Below are 25,855 nucleotides of genomic sequence, written 5' to 3' on the forward strand. Positions count from 1 at the left end.
CATACCTGGGCAGTGTGCTCATGACCGGCTCCGGTTTGACAGCAGAGGTCTCACTCTGAAATCAGTCGAGAGGCATTATCTTTTCATCGGTTGCGTAACACTGTGTGGAAGCTACCTGGTCTGTCGCTCCACATGAAGCTTCAGGTCTTCTCGGCCACGGTCATTCCCTCCCTTCTCTATGCTTGCAAAACGTGGACCCCCCCTAATGGAACATCTTTGCCAGTTATAAACATTTAGGCTGGCCTGCCTACGATCCATCCTGGGATTAACCAGGCTGGATTGTCTGAGGAGCTCACAAATCCTTGAAAGATATGGACAATGTCCCATTGGTGAGCTCCTCTGGCAGGCAAGGCTGCGTTGGCTGTGTCAGATAGCCCGCATGCCCAGTCACCGCATGCCTAAACAGCTTTTGTTCGGCCGGATAGAGGGGGCTAAACGGGCGCGGTACGGGCTAGAAAAGAGATGGAGTGATGTGGTGCAGGAGGATGTGGAGCTGAGTAGACTTGCCGATTACTGGTACCAGCAGTGTCAGGATCGGCCTCTGTGGAGGAGGCTCGTGAAGGAAGCTACTGGGCAGTTGGAGGCAGTCATCCTCCAGCAAGAACGGAGGGCGGAGAAGCGACACTCGCAACAACGAGCGGAGCGCTGGGTGGCTAAAGCAAAGCAAGTTGGCACAGCAGGGGGCACAGGTGGTGCATCAGCCAGTCATCTCAGTCAGTCAACCCGTAGCACCTGGGTCTGCCCCGTGACCTCCTGTCAGCGGGCGTTCGACACTTCACGTGGCCTCAACGTGCACAGAGCCTGGCACAAGCGTCGTGGTGACGTCACCGCCACTTAGTGGCGAATGGCGGTTGTTGTTGTTGTGCCCATAGCATTTTATTGAATTGATAACTGTCACTATTGGTTGACACTCAGAACAATGGAGAGAGTGCCTCCTACTGATCAGCCTGTAATAGTACAGCCAGAATATCTATGCTCAATGGGATCCCGACCGCCAAGTAATGATTGGACCTAAGCCGGGTCAGTGCTTGAAAAGTATGCAACCACGCCTTATGTAGACTAATAGCAGAACAGAACAATTGCTAAAATGTATTTGCAATCTTCTTGGTTCTTTCGGTAAAGTCACGTAAAAGGGAAGCAATAAAATAATAAAAATAAAACATAATAAAATCATTCTCACGACGTTTCGGCCACAACGTCGTGAGAATTATTTTATTATGTTTTATTTTTATTATTTTATTGCTTCCCTTCTACGTGACTTTACCGAAAGAATCAAGAAGATGAATCCTTGCAGTCACGAAAGCTTTAAATCGAAATGTATTTGCAATATTTAAATAAACTGCAAACAAACGGTTAATTGTTGCTGAAATGAGCAACATTGTCTTTGAACTTCCAATGAACTATCAACCTAAATGTTTTGAATATGTATTAGCCCCACGTAACTTTAATGCACAAAACCAGCCCATGAACCGACAGGATACAAATACGTATGAGAGAATATTGGGGGATGCCTGTGTTTGGATACCTATAGTTGTTCTCTTTCCAGTTAAATCAGCAGAGTAATGCAGGTACATTTGGGACCAGGCTGTTAGGTTTGGATAGAAACACTGCAGTAGAAAATCTGGAATGTGAGGTAGTATAGTGGGAGGGGAGAGCTCCTACCTCAAACTCATTTGACCAGTTCAGAAATAAGGGGCTAAACATTCCAAAAATATAGTAGGCCCTTTGTGTGAAAATTGTGGGTACACACATCTAGATATTTACATGAAATACGTTCATTGCTGGTGGGCAAACCCTGCTTATGGTATCATATTACCATGAAGTGTGCTCCATTGATGTTCAGATACGTGCTGCAAAGAGTGAGCAGTCATAGAGAAGAGTGAAATTTGAATCCAGAGGATGTTAAAGCCTTCTTGGGTTAGCTGCACTTAAACTTGCATATTATGTGTTCGCATCACAGATGACTACCGCAACATGGTGAGATATTTGATGTTTGGATTTTAAATTGGCAGATAGGGAAGTCAATCCATGGGGGACTTCAGAATTACCCCCATTGCTCTGTGGGTATGTTGACGTTCTTTCACACCGTACCTAGCCAACTATGCTATGGCAGGTAAGAGTACAACTAGTCAACTGTAAGAATGCAAAATGAATTTTCTATTGTAATTTAAAAGCAAGACTCACTGGGTAATGTAGTCAAATGTGTCTGGATGGTAATCTACCAGTTCTGCAAGTACCGAGCTCGGGAACATTGCTCCTCTGCTGCCAAGATGAGTGCAGTGCTCGTCAAAGGCACCAAACCATTTCCTACAAAAAGCCAAATTGAAATTTGGGCCAGCAGCCTGTGTTCATTTAGAAAAGCTGTTTGCAACCATTTCCTCATGAATTGCTTTGGCAGCATCAATAGATTTAAATTGGTTTTAAACTGTTACTGAATCACATGCAGTGGTTCTCATTTTAAGGCTTTCGAAACTAGATCCCCTTGGGTTTTCCAAATCTAACAATAAACAGAACTAGTGTAATCAATGTGCACTGATTTATTTCATATAGAAGAAATGAGACAGATATTAAAATATGGACTGCATTTGATTTACTATTCCTGGATTTTAAATCCACTAGTTTAATTAATATTTCAAAAAAATATTTCCTCCACATATCTCTTGCAAAGAAGATATATCTTCATGCTATGTTACCTGGTATAAATGAAGGAAGCTTACATATCGACCTATTTTCTTTCCTATCTCATCACTTATATTTTCAGTTGCTGGAAAACTTTTGCCCGATTGAGTGAAGAGAGTGTATCAGGTAAGGTGTCTCAATTTTCATCCTATGCACCCACTAAGGTAAAGGTTAACATTTGAACCAATCATCAGATAGGTGAAATGCGTAATAACCTAATATGCAAGGGAATTATACAGACTGATTCATTTGGAAAGGTGAACCAAGAGGGGATGCCATAAATAGAGTTCAGAAGCCCCTGCTCTGCAAATATTGACGAGCTTCCTGGAGAAGAAAAAGTAAACCCATGAAACGTTGTGTTAGAAGTACGGTGAGTCCTCGCTTAATGCGTGTTCACACAGCACATAGTCACCATAAAGTGGTTCTTCCACCAGGGAACACTTTTCGCACAACATAGAACGTGCACTGTTATAACACTGTTTCTCAGCAGTTGACAAGGAACTAGTTTCTTGAGTTGCACATCTGAGCGTTAGGATACAGTATGCAGAATGATACAGTGAGGTGGCGGTGTACCCTCAGATATTTGTCCTGCCATCTGACTGTGTGTGTGTGTGTGCGCGTACATTGTATCTCGACAAACTTTAGCATTACATTATTTATGGGAAATGTTTTCGCTTGACGCGGCACTTTTCAGGAACCCATCTTCGGCGTTAAACGAGGACGTACTGTATAGGAAATTTAAAAATAACACCAATGCTTTCATAGATGAAAATAAGCAAAAATTAGAAACAACTAGTGGGCCGGATTAATACAACTTATTAAGAATTGTGTATGAAGATAATATGACCTGGCCAAATTATTGTAAAATATTTTTTCACAAAGTACTTATTTCTAGTCCAGGATATATTCCTTTGTGCAATCATAGGAGGTTTGTCATATTGTTTGTCACCATCTACAAAATAGGTTCCTGGAATTGAGTTTTCTACCATTAGATAGGAAGCTGAATAATGTATTACACTCCAAGATTAGTGTTTTTTACCATGGCCAATACCTATGTAGGTCAGCATTCAGTTTTAAAATGCATAGGAGCCAATGACCTATTTATAAATTAGAAGACACTTTTAGGAACACCAAAGACTGTCAGGCATTGCCAGTCAATTGAAGATTGTGCCAGAATTTTACTTTTGGATTGGTCTGAAAACAGCTTTGTACTCTATATCTTAATAACCTTGCTTTTATACCAAGCTGACAATCGTATATTAAAATCGTTTCTTCACAAAAGCCAAGATAATGAGTGCTGGAGATATGCTTACCCACCAGGCTGACACAGATACATGCAAATTAAGTTGGGAAAGTTTCTCGAAACACTCATTTGTGTACGTACCGAGTTGCAAGGATGCCGACTATCCTATTAAGTGTGAGAAAGATACAGCGCTACCGCGAGAGAACACAAACCCAATTTTTACGGCTCAAACGTAACGACAAGGCACAGGAATAATGGGGCTTACCTCCACCAGGTACTCGCGAGAGAGCAGAGGCAAACGCACATTCTCCAGGAGGCTAGCCATCAGCTCCTGTCGCTTCTCGCGGTCGTGGTTCACCCATGCCAGTACCGCTTCAAACACCTGCAGAAAAAGTCACGTCACCCACAGCTGCCTCTCCAAACCAATGTCACCAGCATCATCATAAGCTCCTAACGCAACAACCACTGATATCCCCTTCCAACAGATCTCACCTGAACAACCTCTATCACGATCAGCAATATAATAATAATTTCATTTATATCTCCAGAAAACGGGCTCTTTATCAGGAGGGTTCTCGACTGGAATGATTGGTGAATTCATTTCAAAGGAGTACTTTAGAGGTGGGTGGGAGTAAATCGAAATATCCATAGAAATACCATGCATTTGAGGAAACAACACTCAAAGGTCAAAAGCAGAATGACAAACCCATCTGCTGTACTGCTATCTCCTGGCCAACTTGCAGCCAGCATACAGGGTAGTGTCAGAATTATATGTGATCCAGCAAACCTTGCCTCTGAGCACTGGATTAATGATGGAAAACACCAAAACACATTCCTGCGGAGGGAGCTGGTAGGAACGTTGGGTTGCTTGGTCAATGGCCAGGTTCAACGGCGGCGTGGTGTATTCCGCAAATATGCCCGACTGTGAGGGCGGGCACAAGCTGGCGTGAGTAGGTTAAACGTTGAGTTGTATAAGGGCACCATGGGGTGACCAGCCCCTCCCCACCCAGCCCCATCCCTCCCGAACTGCACAGGTCTGTCATCATCGTCATTGTCATCGTCATTGTCATCGTCGTCGTCATTACTGGAGTCAAGTCTCAAGATACTACTGTCATTGGTGAGTGTAGAACACCATAATACGTATCGTATGAGAGAGAGAGTGAATGTATAATATTAAGGTTTTATAATTAAATAGATTTAAGTAAAATATATACATAAAGTATAAATATACATATTTTAAACATTCTGGTACCCACACACACATATACAGAAATTCCTAGGGGGCCAATCCTACTTCGCAGATTTTCACCTATCGCGAGGAGTTCCGGTCCCCATTAACCGCGATAAACGAGGGATCACTGTATATGTACATTTTTTTATAACAGCAACAGTCGTACCTTTTCCTCTGAAGGGACCATCAGTCTGTCGCTGGCGATGAGGTCACAGACCTGCTCCACCGATAGTGAGAGGAACTCCTCTGCCTGCACCACGTCAGAGAAGTGCTGTTCTGTGGACACGCAAAGCAGGGTGAATGTTAGCAGCTCACATACCCAGAATACACATTGTCAGTGGCTCAATATACTGGTAGTGTGTGTTAACAACGTGTGCTGGTGTTTACATGGGTGATGACATGGGCCCAGCAGTTGTGCGTTCATCTCTTGTTCGAGAGGTTAGCGGTTTGAATCCGGCATCTACTGCAGGTTTATTAACTCTAACAGATTCAGTCCGCTTCATAGTAGACGCTAAAGATCCTGCGATGGAATTTTAAAAGAGTGAGCCATTTGTGTACCGGCACCAAGGCCCAATTTGAATATTGACGTTCCGAATACTGAATTGGGATTACACATGGCAACACAATGTAATAGTACGGTTTGGAGATGAGGTTAAGCTTTTGACAAAGTACAAGACTCAAGACTGGCTGTTTGTTATGATAGGATTCCTCACACATACAGAATGCTTTAGTTTTGCTGATCAGATTTGCATTAGCTCCATCTAACAGTGAAGATCCCTGCCACGTTCAAAGCACACCACCTGGTCTACTAAAGCTGAACGTTCATCACACATAAAGGCTATTTCTGGGTTGCTGTACAGCTGGGAAACATGCTTCTGTACGAGTGCATAGCCTAGTGTTCTTAGGTCTTAATGTGCACAGCACGCAGCAGGTGGGATGCCAATGCAGACACACCCAGCAGGCCCACTGGCAGTTGACACATATAGCAGGCATGTCACTTTTAGGCATGGCTATTTTAAACTTACAAATCCATCAACTTATTAAGTCTTTGAAAAAAATCCACCTTTTCAAAGAGTAAACTTATGATGAATACTTGTAATACTCACAGGGAGGTTTAAGACAGCCTTGTTCCTCCCTCCACCAAAACCCATGACTACACTTTCTAGCAGAGGGCAATGTACAGTTTTGGTTGCCTGTGGCTGAACTTGAATCTCTACATGTGATGGCACTGTGATTGAACCAACATACACCAGTGTTCATAAGAGTTTTTTTGGGTTAGATCGCATAAATATTTAAATGTGTCATTAAACCCACCACCACCAAAAACAGCCAACTAGTAAGGGTTGTCACGTAAACAGAACATTCCAATTCGTCACTAGTACAGCACATCGGTGTTTTGGAGAGTCAAGCCACAACATTTACAATCTGAGTACGACGTTTCGCCAGTAATTAAAACTAGATCTTGACTTAAAACATTCATGACTGCAGGAATTCATATTCTTTGGGTCTTTCGGTTAAGCCACGTAAATAAAAATATCACGACGTTTCGATCGCAACACAAGCCATCGTCATCAGGTGAAAAAATCTAGCGGGAGAGCTGAGAGCTGCTGAAGCAGGATGTTATAAAGGTTTGAGATGGGTGTAGCCCAAGGGTAAGTGGGCGGGGTTAGAGATGGAATTTGCGTGTAAATGTAAGATCGGAGAGCTGATATACCTCCACGACTATGAAGCTGTGGAGGTGGCCATTGTATTGTGAGAGATTAGCATGTCAATCTGTTAATGTAAGATTAGCATGTCAATGTAAGAAAACCGGGTGCCACCGCCACATTGAGGAAAACAAAGCTGTAGAGGTGGCCATTGTATTGTAAGAGATTAGCATGTCAATGTAAGAGAACCACCGCAAATACAGTTGTATTTGAGAGTATTTAATATTTCTTTGGTGTTCTTTTAGTCTCGTGCTGATCATTCGTCCTGTTTGCCCAACATAGCATTTGCCACAAGTGCAATTAATCCGGTACACACCTTCTGTTGATAGTGTCGGTAATATATCTTTTGTACCAGATATTCATGTCTGTATTTTATGGACCATGCCAAATTTGAACCGGATGTTTTGTTTTTCCATCTGGCTAGTTTATCAGTTACTCCCACAATGTACGGTATTTTTAATAGTTTTAATTACTTGGGCAGTTTCAATGCTCGTGTTATTTGATTTGGTCTTGGCATTCAATGCCCTGTTGATTTTTGCATCATTGTAACCGTTTAATGTTTAATTTCACTTATCAGACTATCACCATCTGACACTTTGTTAGCCCAATGAATGAGCGTCTTGATAAGAGCAGATTTCTGTGCGGGGTGATAGTGTGACTCTGTATTCAGATAGGCATTAGTGTGCATTTTCTCTCGGTAAACGCTGTGTGTTATTTTACCATTACGTCCCCGTCCGAGCAGAATACAGAATACACCAGTGTTACAGTTGATGCATCTTACAAAAAATAATAACTGTAGACTTAATCGTGTCTTTACACGTTGTCTAAACAGGTTGTTTTATTGGGATGTGCAGTGACTACAAATGAGCTAAGACTTCTCATCAAAGCAGTGCACATGAGCACATGCTTAGGTGAATGTTTTAAGTAAAATTCCCACCTCAATTTTCACCACATTTTTTATCAACCCATTAATAGTAAGCCCGCACAGTATTGTTCAATAGAGAATGAATCATGTGCACTATAAGAATAAATGCTGAAATAACTGCACCCACCTATAATGTACAACTGCAGAATGCCCATTAAAAAAAGACAATTCATGTAAGGTTCACTATGCTTGCTAATGGGACACAGCAAAAAAACATTCGGATGAATGTGCACATTTGTTCTCAGTCAGCTTTCAAAAATACGAGATTATATGTTTATGAAATGGCTTGGGACTGTTAATAGGGCTACGCTGAAGGAGTGCAAGGGTGTGAGAAATCGGCTCTTCCTTCGGAAAGTAATTCCTATATCCTAGGCAAAGAAGAGTGTAAAATCATGGCAGTCAAAGTGAGAGGCAGAGATATAGAAATAAAGACTTGTTTCTGGATCAGTCAACATGTTAACACTCTACTGTCATGCACAAAGCATAAATAATGAAACAGACCAATTAACAATGTTCATATTTGGAGGTAACAGCCACCAACGTCATTAGACCTTCACCTTCACAAAGAACATAAGTGTTGCTTTTTTGAAATGTAGCTCAGACTGATGCCCTCCTTATTCAGCACAAAGAAATCTAGCATCACCAATCAATTCGGGAAAAAAACCATATGGTAAGTGGCATCGCAAACGTTGGCAATGATGCCAATGTATAACTGTTATAGGATCTTGCTGTACTTTTGAAAATAGTCTGTATGTCATGACAATTAATTATTAATTTCCATAACCTCAAAAATGTTCTTCTGGCAATCCAGAAAAAAAATCCACAAGCTTCACCAAGATCTCACAGAAAAGTGTGTTTAAAGCTAGCATGAGACATTTACCGACTGTTAATTTAACTTTATTCATCTGGGGTGTCTCCTCACCTATATGGCACATAATGTATACAACATTCCCAATTATTTTAGATTACAATATTCAACCCAGTTTATAATTAAAAACATATGAAACACCTAAAATGATTGGCAGAGCTGATCTCTGATGGTAACGGCTGAAATTACACATTCCTTCCATGGAATCAGCCTCTCTTTAACGAACCCACCTGCTGTCTTTCTACCATATGGTGCTCACCAGGTGGTGGCCGTTGCACTGGTCCTGGTGGGGACGATGAGCCGAGTCATCTGGACTGTGATTTGAACTCATAGCCATTTACAGGTGTTCTTTGATTTACGAAAGGGATACATGGTTAAAAACAAACCACGTAGAACGACAATAGTAAATCGGAATGACTTTTCCCCTTAATTTAATAAAAAAAAATGGTTGTGTTTTTCGGACAGTCATTCGAACTCTAATCCAAAACTAAAAATATACACCTATATCACTTTTAAAAATACAAAAATCATTATAATAATGAAATAATTATTAACACAATTGAATCCTAATTAATTTAAAACATAGATAACCTTTTCGGGGAACTCACCAAAAGATCTGCATGTTGGAATGACTTGAAAGGTGATGTGGAGGCATTGCTGTTGCACTTTTGGGATATCGTGGCACTGTTGGGATATCGTAACACTGTCGTGGATGGATGACGCAGCCTCCCAGGTGGTTCTTGTTTGACCTCACGTTCAAGTGGAAATTAGTTTTTGCTAATTGAAAGGTGTCCATAATTTGTCAATTAGGTTTATTTTCGTAAATCGAGGGATAGCTTTACGTGGAAGCCTGCTTCTCTCATCCAAGCTGAGTCATCCAGACTGTTTAATTCACTGTATTTATCACACGCACACATGCGCCCATGTACACACAGTCGATGCAGGCGCGCACCTTTACTTCATGAAATTCATGGAGAAAGTTAAAAGGCAACGGACCGGCATAGGTGTTGGCGTGCTGCAGGAGGTCGGAGCAGGCGTGTATGTCGGCGAATGTTCGGATGCCCAGGCAGTTGGACGGGTGCAGCTGTGACTGCAGAAATTCACAGCAGGCATCCCGGACCTCCGGCAGCTGGAGTAAGCTCGCTGCAGGCAGCAAAATCTGAAGCGGGCAAAGTGACAGCATTTGGTGGAAAATGATAAATCACCCTGATCGTCATCCAAATGCTGGGTGATGCCCTTACACAAGTTTGGTTTACAGATACCCAACTCTTCAGCTTGGCACAAAAGGCATCTGGCCTGAACAAGCAATAAAAAGCAATAATTAAAAAGTGCTTGCAAGGAGGTATACACATTCGGCCACTGACATAACACGTAATTTTGCACAGAAATGGGCAAAAGGAACACATTTTGTAATTGTTCGTGCGGCACAAACTGGGAGTAGGCAATATATTTTTTTTATTAAGAAAAATAAATAGGAGCAAGAGTGATGGCTTCGAGTCATCCCAGCTTAGATGTAAACTTAATTAATCTAATTTTCATCGTGGAAAAGCTATACTTCACACTACGAGTGTAAGAATGATGTTTTACTGAGAATTCATATTTTTCATTGACCAGTGCGCTTAGTTGCAAGTAACTGAAAATTATACTTTTTGATCTTCAGTCAGATGGATACTCATTATTTTGCATGTTAAAATACAGTTAGCGTATTATTTAGGACTTTAAACAAGTTAAAATCCTCAAATTTATCTTTGCGGAGAAAACTTTTTCATGAAAGCCCCTCTGTCAAAAAATTGTCATAAATAAAATCCACCAACCAAAGCTTCGGTGATACCAAAATGCAAGCTCAGTGGGGTTACAGGTCACGTCATTGGTCCTCACCTGCACATTTTCTTCGGTCACCTGGATCTCCGCTGTGTACACGTAGTCAATGAGCAGGGCAAGCGCTCGGCCATCCACTTCTTTGATCTCCACTTTCTGCGCCTTGCTCTCCGCCATCTCGCCTGTACATCAAGCATCGCTTGTTACAGGTCCTCATCAGCGCTAATAAGTGCTTCTAAAACATGTTATGTTGTTGTCCTTAGATGTGACAATGAAAGCGTGACCCAGATATCCTCTGTGACTGGAATGTCTGCTCATTAGTAGGCGACGTTAAATAGGTCACCTTATTCATACACAGAAATTATAGCCCAATAAAATGTTATTTCGACTTGTAACTATATATGGCGATTATTCAGAGGTAAAATCCACAGGTGATATGTCCATGTAACCGGCATAGGCAAAATCCAAATGGCCTGCCAGTTCTAATTAACATCTTCAGAGCTAAATTTAAAATAATCCTAATCGCAGAGACATGGATAGTGCCTAAGACATATACTACTTCAATGGCAAATGCCATACATTGCACTGAAACTATTTACTTTATTTAAAATAACGCCTACTTATTCAGTCCAGTACAGCATCATTTAGTTTATTCAAGTCTCTGCCAAAACTCTTAGAATTACTTCAAGTGGATTTAATATTTTCCATTCTATATGCAGTTTGATGTGGGACTTTCATGCTTCTGTAGTATTTTTGTAGTATTTCATTTACAGTTGGTAACCGTTACCCAAAACAATTTAATCTATGCACTTGTATCACACCTGTGTGCTTGGAACAGTTAAGTAAAAATTATTTTCAAATGTGTTATACAAACTATATGGGTTGATTTGAAGCTTTCGTGACTGCAGGAATTAATATTCTTTGGTTCTTTCGGTAAAGTCACGTGGATAGAAAAAAAATAACCCAAGAGTATAAACTATAGGGGCTTTCACTCGGCAACAAAATACTCGTGAGATTACAACACTGCAACGGTCACTGAAGAGATAAACTAGTCAAAGCACCGGACCAACCAGCCAAACTGGCCTATGTGGAACGACTGTGTTAAATGTAGCAAATGTAATGTATTGAATGTGGTTCATCAACTGACCATTGATGCTAAATTGTGAAGGTGGATTCCCAGCGTCCTCTTACTTGTGAACATGGCATGAAAGTAAGGGCTGCATGAGGCCAGTGCCAGCTTGTGAGCAGCCACTTCTGTCCCATCAGCTACGAGGACGACATCGCATAGCACACCTTGCCTGTGTGACAAGTAGCAAGCCCATAGACATAAAACAACATGGAAATATACAATTTACAGGCATGCAAGTGAGGTACTAATGCATCGTATAACTTCTCCGATTCAATTTGTTGTAGGGATGGAATCCTAATATTTTGGTGAATATGCACAAATTATTCCTTTCAATATAGTGCACACAAACACAGATAACAGGCTGAATTTGCAACCACTTTTGCGTCACTCGTCGTATACTTGCAAAGCCGTAAATAATTAACACGTGAATTATAGGACTTTGTGCGGATTGATTTGGGAGCATGAATAAATGAGTTTTTCACCGATTGGCATAACTTAAACTGCATTCACATAAACAAAGTATGTGCTTTTGGCATTAACAAATATATCCAAAGAGCATATCTTGCCTCCTCAAGCTGTTCATGATCTTGAAGGCCTTCCTCATGTGCGAGTTGCTTTGGTACATGGGCCAGCACGAATTCAGGCCCGCGCTGTTGCGTTCGTGCTCCGTCATGTCGTCCTCAGTCTCCCCCAGCGAGCCGCGATCCATGGACATGATGCCCGGCGCCCGGGTCAAGGGGACATCCACGTCCATGAGGCTCCACGAGGATTGCTCAATGCATGGGTCGCGACACAACGCAGCTCAGAGCCAACTCTATTTTCCCCACATGGATTATCTTAAAGAGGTTGTGGATAAACACAGCTTAGTTTTGGTAATGCCAAATGAAAAATATGAGGGGATGTCTAATTTTGTATCTTCTTAGTATAATACAGCTATTTAAGAATGCGGTCTTTATTGTATCATTTGAATACAGTCAAGTAGAGTTTTTGTTCTGCTTTTATTTTGAAACAGTTGCGTGCAATGAAACAAATACTTTTCTTACATAAGTACTCTAATGCCTACTATCTTCTGGACATGAGACGATCTCCAAGTGGCATTACGAGTCTTCACCTGTTCCCCCACTTTGAGTTCATGGTCATATCCTAAAAGAAATGGAACACGACAAACACAAGGCACACATTACTGCTCACCAACTCAGACCAGCACTTTCTATGTAGTATTTCCAAAATGTTATAATCATTTTTAAATCAACAGATCTTTATTTATGCATTAAGCACCCAACAACATGCAAGCACAATACATGATCTGGTTTAGACTGGAGAAATTGGTATATATAGGGAAGACATGTTTTGATTCAATACAAGCCAACTTCAGACTTGTTTTAACATTCAGGGTCTGATCAAAAGAGTCAGCTTACTTCAACCAATGCTGGTAAAGTACTCAGTTTATAGGCAAGGTCCCTTTCTATAAGAAAACAGTCCTAGTTCGACGCAAAATGATATAATACATAACACAAAATAACCATTAAGCATCATTGAGAAGAAAGTTTAACATTAGTTCTTAGCTGCATGGCTGTTAAATCATTTTGACGTGAAACATACCACTACTGCACACTGCTCTTCACTTTGATCCTTACTGGACACATACGTTTGCAGAACATAATGTGCTGTGGTAAAGCTCTGAAGCATCACTGAGTGGCTGGGAAATCAAACACATAACGTCATGCAAAATGGCTCTGCGGCACGTGTTTGACAACTAGCCTCATAAGGTCTTTAGTTTAAAAAAACCCACCAAACTAGATTATTACAAAATCATGGAAAGTTGTAAGGTATACAAAAGAGTACATTTTATTGACCATACTTGTCCAGTAAACCAGTATTTCCCAAGCTTTCTGAGCAAGTGGATCACTGCCAAACACCATGCGGGGGAAAAAACGTGTTTTGTGAAACAAAAATCACATCTGCAACGGTTCTGCAGCCCACTTCTCATGGCATTGCGTCACCTTTGGACTACAGACCACAAAGTTGGGAACCACTGCACTAAACAATGCAATCTATCAAACATGATGATTCGTGATCATTTTGAAATTAAATACACCAGTTCCAGAAATGTAATACAAACCAAAGTCAACTGTCATCCATAAACTGAAACATTACAAATTAACAGTTTTTGCTTGCCAATAGGGTATCATGTCCAGTTAAGAGTAATCTGTCACTAAGTATTGCTAGATGTGGAACGCTCCCAATTTGGCCGTAAAGTTAGCACAGATTGATTTACTATTACATTGTCACACGCTCTCTCAAAATCCATACGTATTCACACTGCAGTGTATTTCTAATTTTACAGGCCTGCATACAAAGGGACAAACGTTGTATTCAAGCCAGTGACCCCCTGTATCCAGAGCCAAGTGCTTCTGGGAACCTTGTGACCAACGTAGTTATCAAGTGAATGTTCTGAACTCCAGACAATGTACATTTTAAACGAGTTATCCACCACATCAAGTCACAGAACTTCTCCACGAATGCAAACACTGCACTTCTAGGGCAGTACAACCAACGCAATTGACATTGCCCCAGGAGGGACCTGTGCATGCGAGGCGTGTGCCGAGTTGATTTTTTTCTCCTGCTCAACGATTTAGCTTCGCGTGAACTTCACATCACTTTACTGTTGACATTTTGCGATGGAAAATCAGGGGTAATTACTCCGCCGCGTCAGCAAAGTTATTATCAGGGTTTGCCACGTTTAAACTTTACAAAATGAAGGCGAGCTCGTTCACTTTCATGCGCACACAATGGAGTCGACTATTTACCACGTTTACCAGGTTTATTGTTTTACAACATAACCTGTGCTTAGGTTACCCTTAAGACGCCATCTGTTGCGCGAAGAAATGCACTGAAAATTTGACTAAATTCGTACAAATAAAAGTACAATAAAGGTTCTGCTTTATGTACGTACAATGATTTAGTTAATCAATTTCTGCAGTTGACCGAACTATTTATTTCCCACTCAAGTTTTTATTTTTTTTATTTGAAAAGTGCACAAACACTTTTCACAATCACCCCCACAAACATCCAAGTCTGTCGCCAAACTTTGATCACTCATCACCTTAACTCTCTCCATGCCGAAGTAATTCTATACCTGCTGTTGTATGAGATCACTCAACTGTCCACTGCTGCATGGTAACTGTGCCATTGTTATTAGACTGTTAGAATATTCTCAATTCATTAGTCCCTGTCCAATGTTGGACGTGTTTTATTACCTGTTAGATGTCACTTTCTATCCACCACTGGATTGGATCACTTTATACCCACTTCTGTATCATTCTCCACACAATTCAATATTCTTCAAGGTATTATTTACCTGCTGCTGGGCAACATCATGTTCTATCCACCGCTGTAAAGCACCATTCTCTATACACTGCCATACCACTGACTTACTCCGCACCCACAACTATCAAATAAGCAATAGCGATGCTGGATAAAGTTTCTCTACCCCACTTCAAGTCTGTACATGCACAATTATTTCAGCGGAGAACATCAATATTCGAATACCGTTCTCTATCCACTACAGTGAAAGTAAAATTAGAAACACTGGTGAATAAGTAGCATTATACCCACTACTGGATAAGTAAAGTTCACTACCTGATGCAGTACTTTTACAGGATAAATACCAACACACACACTCATAATAAAGAGTTTAAGAGTCGGCGGAAAGCCTGAGATATCACAATATTGGATATTACATAATCAGAAATACTTTATAGAGTACTGTATTTCGATTCTCTACCATTGTTGGACGGGTTCAGTATTATTGCCGAACAATGAATGGCAAGCACCATTCCTTAGCCACTGCTGGATGCCATACGTGGTTGTACCACTGTGCTCACTTCTGCCTATGGAGCATTTCGTAAAGTTGGGCGACAGGGCCAATCCAAATCCACTGCTAGCTTCGACAGGCCAATGGTGGAATGACAACACAAATCTCGATTTGCAGGCTGGCTGGAGAGGCCAGGCCAGGCCCTGGTTACCCCAGAAAACCTCACTCCAGCCATTCCTGTCACTGCTGTTTCACGGCGAATGACACTGACATGCTCTGTCCCCTGCTGGCTGGCCAGGCCACCCCAGAAAACCTCACTCCAGCCATTCTTGTCACTGTTATTTCACGGCGAATAACAGCGACATGCCCTGTCCACTACTGGCTGGAGAGGGCCAGGCCACCCCAGAAAACCTCACTGCAGTCATTCCTGTCACTGTTGTTTCATGGCGAATGACACTGACATGCCCTGTCCACTGCTGGCTGGAGAGGGCCAGGCCACCCCAGAAAACCTCACTGCAGCCATTCCTGTCACTGTTGTTTCACGGCGAATGACACTGACATGCCCTGTCCACTGCTGGCTGGAGAGGGCCAGGCCACCCCAGAAAACCTCACTGCAGCCATTCCTGTCACTGTTGTTTCACAGCGAATGACACTGACATGCCCTGTCCACTGCTGGCTGGAGAGGGCCAGGCCACCCCAGAAAACCTCACTTCAGCCATTCCTGTCACTGCTGTTTCACGGCGGATGACACTGACATGCTCTGTCCCCTGCTGGCTGGAGAGGCCAGGCCACCCCAGAAAACCCTCACTCCAGCCATTCCTGTCACTGCTGTTTCACGGCGAATGACACTGACATGCTCTGTCCACTGCTAGCTGAAGAGGCCAGGCCACCCCAGAAAACCTCCCTCCAGCCATTCCTGTCACTGCTGTTTCACGGCGAATGACAGCGACATGCCCTGTCCACTGCTGGCTGGAGAGGGCCAGGCCACCCCAGAAACCCTCACTCCAACCATTCCTGTCACTGTTGTTTCACGGCGAATGACACTGACATGCCCTGTCCACTGCTGGCTGGAGAGGGCCAGGCCACCCCAGAAAACCTCACTCCAGCCATTCCTGTCACTGCTGTTTCACGGCGAATGACACTGACATGCCCTGTCCACTGCTGGCTGGAGAGGCCAGGCCACCCCAGAAAACCTCACTCCAGCCATTCCTGTCACTGTTGTTTCACGGCAAATGACAGCGACATGCCCTGTCCACTGCTGGCTGGAGAGGGCCAGGCCACCCCAGAAAACCTCACTCCAGCCATTCCTGTCACTGTTGTGTCACGACAAATGACAATGACATGCCCTGTCCACTGCTGGCTGGAGAGGGCCAGGCCAGGCCACCCCAGAAACCTCACAACAGCCATTCCTGTCACTGTTGTTTCACGGCAAATGACAGCGACATGCCCTGTCCACTGCTGGCTGGAGAGGTCCAGGCCATCGGCCCAACACCTCCACGAAAAACCCCGCGGCGCGCACATCGGCAAATCGGGCCGCTCGACCACTGAGGGCCTCGTCTCGTCTCACGTGGAGGAGGAGAAGACGAAGAAGATGAAGAGAAGAAGAAGATGAAGAGGAGGAGACCCCCCCCAACAGAACATGTGTCGGCCCAGAGAGAGAGAGAATGAACGTCGCGCTCACTTTGGTGTCGTTGCCTTCCCTCGCCTCCACCCCACACCGCCACCGCCGTCGCTGGCCGGACTTATTAAACATTGAGCCGAGAGGGGCGCTGTGGCTGGACTCACCACCACTCCCAGTGGCTGCTGTTGTTGCTGCTGAGTCCTCCGGACGGCCATCTTACCAAGGGACAAACGCGCCAGTCGTCATCGTCTTCGTCTTCATACGGCCGCTGATGTAGAATGCAGAACGACAGCTGCAAGGTGACAATTTGCAGGTGGTCGGCATCGTGAGCAGCGGCAGTGGTTATCGCTGCTGCTACGAGGACGACGACGACGGAGCCGTCACCCGGCAGTGACAGCGCACGGGCGAGGAGACCGGTGCAGTCGCGATTCTAAAGCGAAGTCGTTCCCCTACAATCATGGCGCCCGCAGTGAAGCGGAGGGTTGTCGATTTGAATAAGACGTCTCTGAAGCGGTCGTCTTAGCAAGGGGCCGAGTTTATTATACATCTCTCACTCTTATTCTATTCTTAGGTTTTTTTACTTGATGCAGCTAATTCGGCTGTGACGGTCCCACCTGATGACGGAGACTTGTGTTGCCTCCGAAACGTCGTGATTTTTTGTTTTATTTTATTTTCATTAATTTTGATGTTTCACCTACGTGACTTTACCGAAAAAACCTAAGAGTATGATTCCTTGCAGTCACGAAAGCTTCAAATCTAGAATCTCTCACTCTCTTAGGTTCTTTCGGTAAAGTCACGTAGGTAAAACAAATATATATGTCTCTCTCTCTCTCCCGCACCCCGGTGGTCTATTCGATTTTACTTTCGATATTTCGCGTTGTTAGGCAAGGGTGGTCCGGATGTCTCGTGACCCACCGGTTAATTATCTGAAACGTACTAAATATGTGTTTTTTTTTTAAGCGAGGTTTATTTAAAACAGAAATGAATACGCGAAGGGAAATAATGTTAGGGGGTTAGGGGCCGTCCATAAATGACGTCACGTGATTTTTGACGATTTTTGACCCCCCCCCCCCTCTTCGTCAAAAGCGTCACAAAAAGTCAGACCCCCCCCCCAAATATGACGTCACAAAGCTCTGCCCCCCCCCAAAATATGTATAAAACATGCTTCAAATCGCTTTAAACTATTGTCATTTTTCTTCTTGGTTTTTTCGGTAAAGTCACGTAGAAGGGAAATACTAAAATAATAAAATCATAAATAAAAAATAAATATAAATTTAATCAAATGTTATTGTAGTGCGTATTTAATGTGGCGCTGCACTCTGATGTTGTAGGAGAAAACATTTATTAAAAAGTCAATTCAATTAAGCAGAACGTGTTGTCTATATTTATTTAAAGTTGCGCATTTTGATGTGACGTCACATTTCTCACCCCCCCCCCTCGTCACAAATGTCTGACCCCCCCCCCCAGGTGCGTGACGTCATTTATGGACGCCCCCTTAACTAATTGGGAAGTATATTCTTGGTTCTTTCGGTAAAGTAACGTAGAAGGGAAATAATAAAATAATAAAAATATTTAAAAAATCTTGCTGTGGATTTCACACCTGATGATGATTGCTTGTGTTGCAGTCGAAACGTCGTGAGAATTTTTATTGTTTATATTTTTATTTTATTTTTGTTTCCCTTCTACGTGACTTTACCGAAAGAAGCAAGAATATGAATCCCTGAGGTCACGAAAGCTTTAAATCAAAATTTAATTGGGAAGTCACAAGACATCTGGACCACCCTGTACATTGAGTGAAAATGCCTCCCCCCCCCCTTACCAAAAGTTGCCCTGGCTACCACTAACAACTTAGCAAGGGGCAACCTCCAGTCTACTTTATATTTTATCCATCTTTGACTTCATTCTAGGTTTTTGGTTCCTGATAAATGTTAATTAGAACTGTGAAAATGTGAAATTTGGATCGTTAATGGTAACTAATTAAAGTGTTGGTTGTGTTTTTCTTATAAGGAATCGCAGTGCTATCACAGACTACTTTGGAACATATAAAATTACGTGTCAATATCTGACATCTGTCTGTTATGAGGCAGTATATATTTTAAATGGATCTACAGTAGTGTGTTTCTATTATTTGTATTTTAATGTTACAGGAGTGGCTCTTGCTGGGCCTAACCCGACCGTGACGTCAGGAGGAGCTTCCCCGTGTATTGAGGAAAACAATACATGGCAAGAGACGTTTCGGGCAATATACCTTTCTTCTTCTTGGTTCTTTCGGTAAAGTCACGTAGAAGGAAAAAAAAGTAAATTAGTAAATTTTTATTTGATATTTTATTTTATTCAATTTTTATTTTATTTGTATTTAATTTTTTATTTTATTATGTTTTATTTTTATTATTTCCCTTCTACGTGACTTTACCGAAAGAACCAAGAAGATGAATCCCTGCAGTCACGAAAGCTTTAAATCTAAAGGTCCTTTCGTCGTCGTCACTAAGGCCAGAAGAGGCGTCATCCCCGCGTACTGAACACGTGTCTCCCTGTACGAATATGGCAGTGCGGTTACCCTGGCGACCGCTGCTTGAGTCCCCTTGGCAACCGTATTCCTCGCGCCCATTGGGCAAAACCGTCGTGCTATAAGCCAATCGCAGTCGTGAGCTCCGCGTTGCGTCACGCGGATCAACCAATCGCGTCGGTGGTGGTTGGGTGGGGGGACAATTAAATTCCGAGGCACGCAGCGAGCACGTGACCCACGTGGCTTTTGAGCGTCGACTGAAATGTAACGACGGATTTATAGATTTGATGAAGCTTTCGTGACTGCAAGGATTCATAATTCATACTCTTAGGTTTTTTCGGTAAAGTCACGTAGGTAAAAATAATAATAAATAAAATAATAATAAATGGAAATAAATCAATAGATTTATTTTCATTTATTATTTTTCTAATAAAAAACCTAAGAGTATGTAACAACGGAGTTAACATTACATCTGGTACCGTATTACCCCTCAATTACAGAATTAAGTTAAGATCGAGTACATGGTTATAATTAATCGTAGTATTATTTAAAATAGGGGTATTCTCCCTCCCTTGCCCCCCAAAAAAGCAGTTTCCTGAAGACCGTGTTGTGTTGCGATCGAAACGCCGTAGTTATTTTTTTTTATTTTCTTTGAACATATCTACGTGACTTTACCGAAAGACCCAAGAATATGAATTCCTGCAGTCACGAAAGCTTGAAGTCAAGACTGTATTGCGGGTTAAGTTATTGGCGAAGTGATGAAATACAAATACAATTCTGAAAAACGCTGGGCTCTCAAAGTATTTAAGTAATCGATTAATCTACCGATTATCGATTTAATCTCTCAAGACTGATCAAATAACACAATACATACGTATTTAGCCTTATTTACACATGGCGTGCTGCATTATCTATGATCGTGATATTATCTGGCCCCTTACCCAACCCACCCCCCCTCTCCCTCTACATAATTCGATAATCGAGTTGAGTGGACGGCCTTTCCAGGAGGTAAAGTGTTGACATTGGGGTTATGGATGTTAGATTAAAGGCAGTGTTTATTTGCAATGTGGGACATTTAAACACTGCTATTGTTAAAGGAATGTACACCTTGAGTAACCAGCTTTCGTGGTCTTTTTTAAGCCATTTTGCACTCTTCTATTTGACTTAATGGATGAGAGGCCGCACATTTTTTTACCTGTGCTTTACATTGGTACATTCAGGGCCAACTGGACATGTTTATTGTTTTAAAGTGACTCCATATGCCTTGCGGTCGAAACTATGTATGCACCTACTTATCGACCACGCATGCTTTGTTCATTTGTTAACTGAATGTCTTGAACCATGATCTATCAACTGCTGGATGAAGGCCTTTCCAAGATTTCGCCATGTCTCACATTCCTGCGATGCAACAATCCATCTGCCACCTGTACCTCAGCTGATTTAAGCACTCAATGTGTGCGGTGAACGTCCCCTTATGTATATTCCCTCCTTTGTCTCGATCACTAGCCGTAATCTATTCTAACAACGTGTCCCGACTAAGCCCACTTGTTTCGTCAGTCAATACGAAGTATGTATTTTTCATTTGTTCTCTATGTTTGATTGTAATTTCAAGAATCCATCTCTCCCTTCTTTGCACACGTATGTCATAGCAGATAAGATAAACTACTGGACATCTGTGCACTGCTGGACATCTTTCAAAAAGAGCTTGAAAACTCATTGGATTCCTCTAGTATAAATAAAGATTCTGATTTTAAAAAAGGTTTCTTTAGGTGGAATTGTTTTCATTAAGTTCAGTTTATAAAACACACTCCAACCTACTCTTATCCACATTCATAATTTGAACCCAGGCAACCTATTAAAGCTGCCCTAGGTACACATACTCTCATGTGTTCTCTAGGTGAGTCCCTCTAACAAATACTGTATCTTCAGTTGTTTATATAACTTTTTTCATGCAACTTTCCCTTCTCTTTTGCCCATATATATTGAGCTCTACTTTACATATTTCTGCAAATTTGTGCTCAATACATTTTTGTTCGTTATTGTGTCTATCGTCAGGAAATCTTAGGCCAAATATTGGCAAATATCTCCGTTTATATTTGGATCTTTTTCGGAAAATTGTATTGGATAAACAATTTTGCAATGTGTCTGCCAACAACTTTATTGAAAGCGTGCCTCCTTGTTTGACAACACATGTAATGTATTTTGGTACTTTGTGCATTCCCTATTCCTATATCTTAGGAAGAGTAATGCATTATCACATTACATCACGGCTAGCCTTTGCAGATCCAATTGATTAAGCTCTCACAAACCAAGTCCTAAATAAAATATATTGTAAAAAATAAAGAGCATTTAAAAACTATACGTTAAGTAAAATGACAGTGGACAAATGCGATCGTATTTCAAGATGCTGTGCATGAGAAGGGGACAATGATGTAAAATCGGGGGAGGATATCCGATGCTGGGAACGGAATGACGGTGAGGATACGTGGAAGTGGAGAAAATGTTGAAACACTATAGCAATGGTTCTGTGGAAGAGGAGCAATGATGTGGAGGGCAAGTCAGAAAATTTGTTTGAGATAATGAGGCAGTTAGGCCAAGCGATGGAGAGAACGCAAACAAAGGATTGCGGAGAAAGTAAAAATATAAGTCAATTCGAGCATTGGGGAGATGGGGGCTGTGTTGGGGTTCAAGGCTTGGCAGTGACACATTCCGAAAACACAAGCTGTCATAATTAACGCTCATATATTGCAAACATTTTCACTTTTAAAAATGTTCACTGGTTGAAACTGTTAAGGAAGATAATTTAATCACTCTGTAGATTTGTATGTACATAATGGCCCCAACGATGCTGGAATATCACAAAAAGAAACCCCACTGGCCAAGGCAGCATTCATACTCAGTGGACAAATCTGCCTGACCTCCCGTGGGAATATATCCAGCTTCACGATGACGTTAGGAACCGGACGACCTGACAATGGCTTTCCGACAAAACACCTACGCCACGCACCACACAACTGTGCTGAGCTAAAGCCCTACGTGATGTACGTGCGTTCTCTCTGAAGCAATTTCTGCACTTGAACATTGCCGGGCTTAAATTAGGCCATTGGAGTTGCATGCATGCAAAATTGCTGTCTGTTTTGTTCACGTAAACTATGCAATGCATTCCTGATTTTTATGACTAAGTTAATGCTGCAATAAATAAGCTAAAATATAGTGCATTTGCATTCTATAAATCGAAATTATTGTAATGACCAATCATTATTACATTATTGCATGTTTAAAGCCCTAATGTACATCCCGTTATATGTGCATCACTCGTAGAAATTGCCTTGACCATAAATGCATTCAAGAAAGTGCAAGATTTTTACAATGTAAAATTTTAAATGCCATTGTTGATGGCACACATCAATAAAGACAAGACTAACTTTACAGACACAATATCACCCATTAAATCTCTTTAATACTTGTAATACCTTGTCAAACATGCCTCATAAATGACCCTGTGAAAGACAGCAAGCATCCATTCAGTGATGTACTGTACAGCATTTTCATTGTTCAGTGTGAAGTGCACTCTCTGGCTTGCACTGCTTCCAGCAGATATCTAAGAGCACCACTGCAAATCATTCACTGATCTGCAGTGCAATGTACCCATTTAAGCAAATGTGAGCCTTCTATGTTTTCATTGTTTCCCATATACCAGTAGGGTGGGGAGGGGGGTGAACTGACATTGGGTTCTGTAGTGGTACACTGCGGTGAGTGGCCCAAATGGCACACGTTGAAATGGGCTGATTTCATTTGTTATGGGATGTTTGGCTCTACACCCTTGGGATTCACGGGGCACGAAACAGCAAGGGCGGTTGTCGTAGCAACAGGCGGGTTTGTTCACACATGCCGCATGAAAATCCCCGTCGTCTTTGTTGAAACACGGTAACAATTACGACAGCAAAATACATGGTGGGTAGGGGTGGTGGGATGTAATTACCTGGGACAAAAGAAGGTTTTAATGTTCACCCAATTGTCTCCAAATCAGTGGTGTATAAGGTTTGGGAATGGGCTTGGAAAATATATTTAGTAATTTTTTCTATTATTTGCTCCAACAGAAAAGTATGGGTTGTGTAAAAAAAAATATTGGTTGAGTGTAATGAAGGGGTGAAAGGGGTTGGGGCTCAAAGAACACTTGCACCTGTCCTCATGTTTGAACTATACAAAGTGTTGTCCTGTTATTCTTACTGCACACTTGTGAGGTCTGTTTCAAGACTACTTGTAAATCACCTGCATCGTGACCATACATTATTCATTCATATATTCTCTACTCTTAAACCAAGTATAGTCCTGCATTTCACGCTACTGTAAATAACGTGTATTACAGAGGGGTGACAGACTACAGGAGTTCAATTCCCATCCGTAACTCAAATCAGTGGTGAAGTATGGTCAAACAACCCCCATGACCGATATTGTTTGGGGTGGCCTTCAACAGTGCATTGAAAAATGGCTGTGCAGTACTGTTTATCGTTAATGTAATTGTCTCTTGCGAATAGATTATATTGATCATTTCTACATTTGCATTTTAAATTCTGTATATCCTCATAATCCTGATTGTACTTTATTATGATGTGCAGACATAAAATGGACACCGCGCTTAATTTCAATGGCATAAATGCTTCCATGGCATGACTTGAAATAACGTGTTGGCATCATTGCCACATTATAGGGAATTATGTGTGCCAGGTGTAGTTGATCTTGTGTGAAGTGATGGGTGAAACCCTCTTTCCACGCTGCTTGTTGAATGGATGATTGCATATAATTAGATGTGATAATGATGGCATTAAATCAGTAAAACATGTGCTTGCCCAGAATTATGTCCATGCCTTCTTTACTTGTATGTTTTCAGCCTTGCCTGAACCGCTATGCACACCTCTGAATGAACACACCCCAGGTGCATCCTTGGAAGCTCTCAACTGTGTTATGTAGTATAATTCCTTGTTATGTCACTTGCAAAGTCAACCCGACATGAAACGGATCAAAGAAATGATGTATTGCCAAACTGTAGAGAGCTATACATAAACTAGCTGCAACATTTAGTTGCTGATTGCCATATAATTTGTGTTTACGAGCTCATTATAAACATACATGATTTCACAGCTGCTGATTTTCATTAGAATTTTAGCTGATGAATTAATTATCAAGCAGAGGCTTTTTTATGATGTCCATAACCATGACTGGTTGACGTGATATATCACTTTACAGTGTCCTATCATCAAATTGAAGCAAAAATTGTAACTTACAGTATTGCCATACAGCTGAATCGTTATGTGGTGATACAATGAATTTCAGCAATTGGGTCATGCATATCCAGTGATAAGGGAACTACTGCAGTGAAAATAAAACATGTCATTTTCCGAATGTGCATGTCCAAACATGAAAAAAATTGTTCAGCTGGAAGTGAGAAGTGGGACAGGACTCTTTAAGATGCACGAGAGCAAATTGCTGTTTGTTTTACAGTAAATTATTTCAGCACCTTCACCCAGCATGTGAACGCATATAAAAAAAAGTAATCAGAATGATGACGCTTGTATGTAGTTTTACAGCAGCTTCTGAGTGTATTGTAAATGTTATTTGCTTTGGACCAAATTTAAACAGCACAAGAAGAATGTGTTCCAATCTGCTATTTGCCTATTTATTTAAATTACTGTTTATCCTAGTTAAGCTTTCAAGACCCGCTTTGACGTGTTTTGCATTTGTGTGCAACCACCTTCAATTGTTGAGCAAAGTGTATTTAGTTTTTCAACCATATCCCACGTGTCATTTCCATTGGTTGTTACTATTACTAAATTGCCCGTCATCAGAAAATCTAATGGGAATATTTGTTTCCTCCACGTACGTTTCTGCCTGTATTTCTAAAATACAAATTTCACAAAGCATACTAATCAACAGACATTCTTCTTTGCTCACAGAATTGCTGTTTTCGTGCACCCCTGATGATACACAATGGTTATCTAATCCTAGACTACATTGGACTTCCTCCAGCGATGCTCCTCTCTTCTGACTCGTTTTGTCAACCCTCTCAGTTCTCCGTTAAACTACAGGTGGCTGGGGGTTGAGCGAAGAGGGCCGATCCGTTTCAGAGCCACCCTGTCAATGGCCGAGAATAGAAGCTGGCTATTCTGTCACGAGTTCATCGACCAGACCGTTATCAAGGGACGTGGTAATGCTGGCCCTCAAAGCTTCCTAGAACCAAACAGGATCCATTGACTCTTGGCGGATCCAAAACGCATGGATCCAGCACTCTGTGGGAAGGTGCCAGTCCTGAAA

The 25,855-nt window shown here is 41.8% G+C and overlaps 1 protein-coding gene across 3 annotated transcripts in view; it reads right to left on the reverse strand.

The window, feature by feature from the left end:
- The window catches only part of LOC133350642 (kelch-like protein 2), a 39,426-nt gene extending 21,546 nt beyond the window's left edge, over nucleotides 1–17,880 (reverse strand). Inside the window, exons 1-7 of one of the 3 annotated variants that reach the window (XM_061565230.1) lie at nucleotides 17,202–17,880; nucleotides 12,166–12,742; nucleotides 11,662–11,768; nucleotides 10,531–10,652; nucleotides 9,649–9,811; nucleotides 5,320–5,429; nucleotides 4,188–4,304 (exon numbers count right to left, since the gene is read on the reverse strand). In XM_061565230.1, coding sequence (XP_061421214.1) covers nucleotides 4,188–4,304; nucleotides 5,320–5,429; nucleotides 9,649–9,811; nucleotides 10,531–10,652; nucleotides 11,662–11,768; nucleotides 12,166–12,353 — 807 coding nt within the window. In that variant the 5' untranslated portion in view covers nucleotides 12,354–12,742; nucleotides 17,202–17,880. Of the gene's footprint in view, nucleotides 1–4,187; nucleotides 4,305–5,319; nucleotides 5,430–9,648; nucleotides 9,812–10,530; nucleotides 10,653–11,661; nucleotides 11,769–12,165; nucleotides 12,743–16,983; nucleotides 17,153–17,201 lie in introns of those variants that run through there. The other 2 variants (XM_061565231.1, XM_061565232.1) reach the window with 2 other exon arrangements.
- Nucleotides 17,881–25,855: the final 7,975 nt, after the last annotated feature.

The sequence above is a fragment of the Lethenteron reissneri genome, chromosome 34 (genome assembly GCF_015708825.2).
Source record: "Lethenteron reissneri isolate LAM-NWPU_2019-01 chromosome 34, ASM1570882v1, whole genome shotgun sequence".
NCBI classification, from domain to species: Eukaryota; Metazoa; Chordata; class Hyperoartia; order Petromyzontiformes; family Petromyzontidae; genus Lethenteron; species Lethenteron reissneri.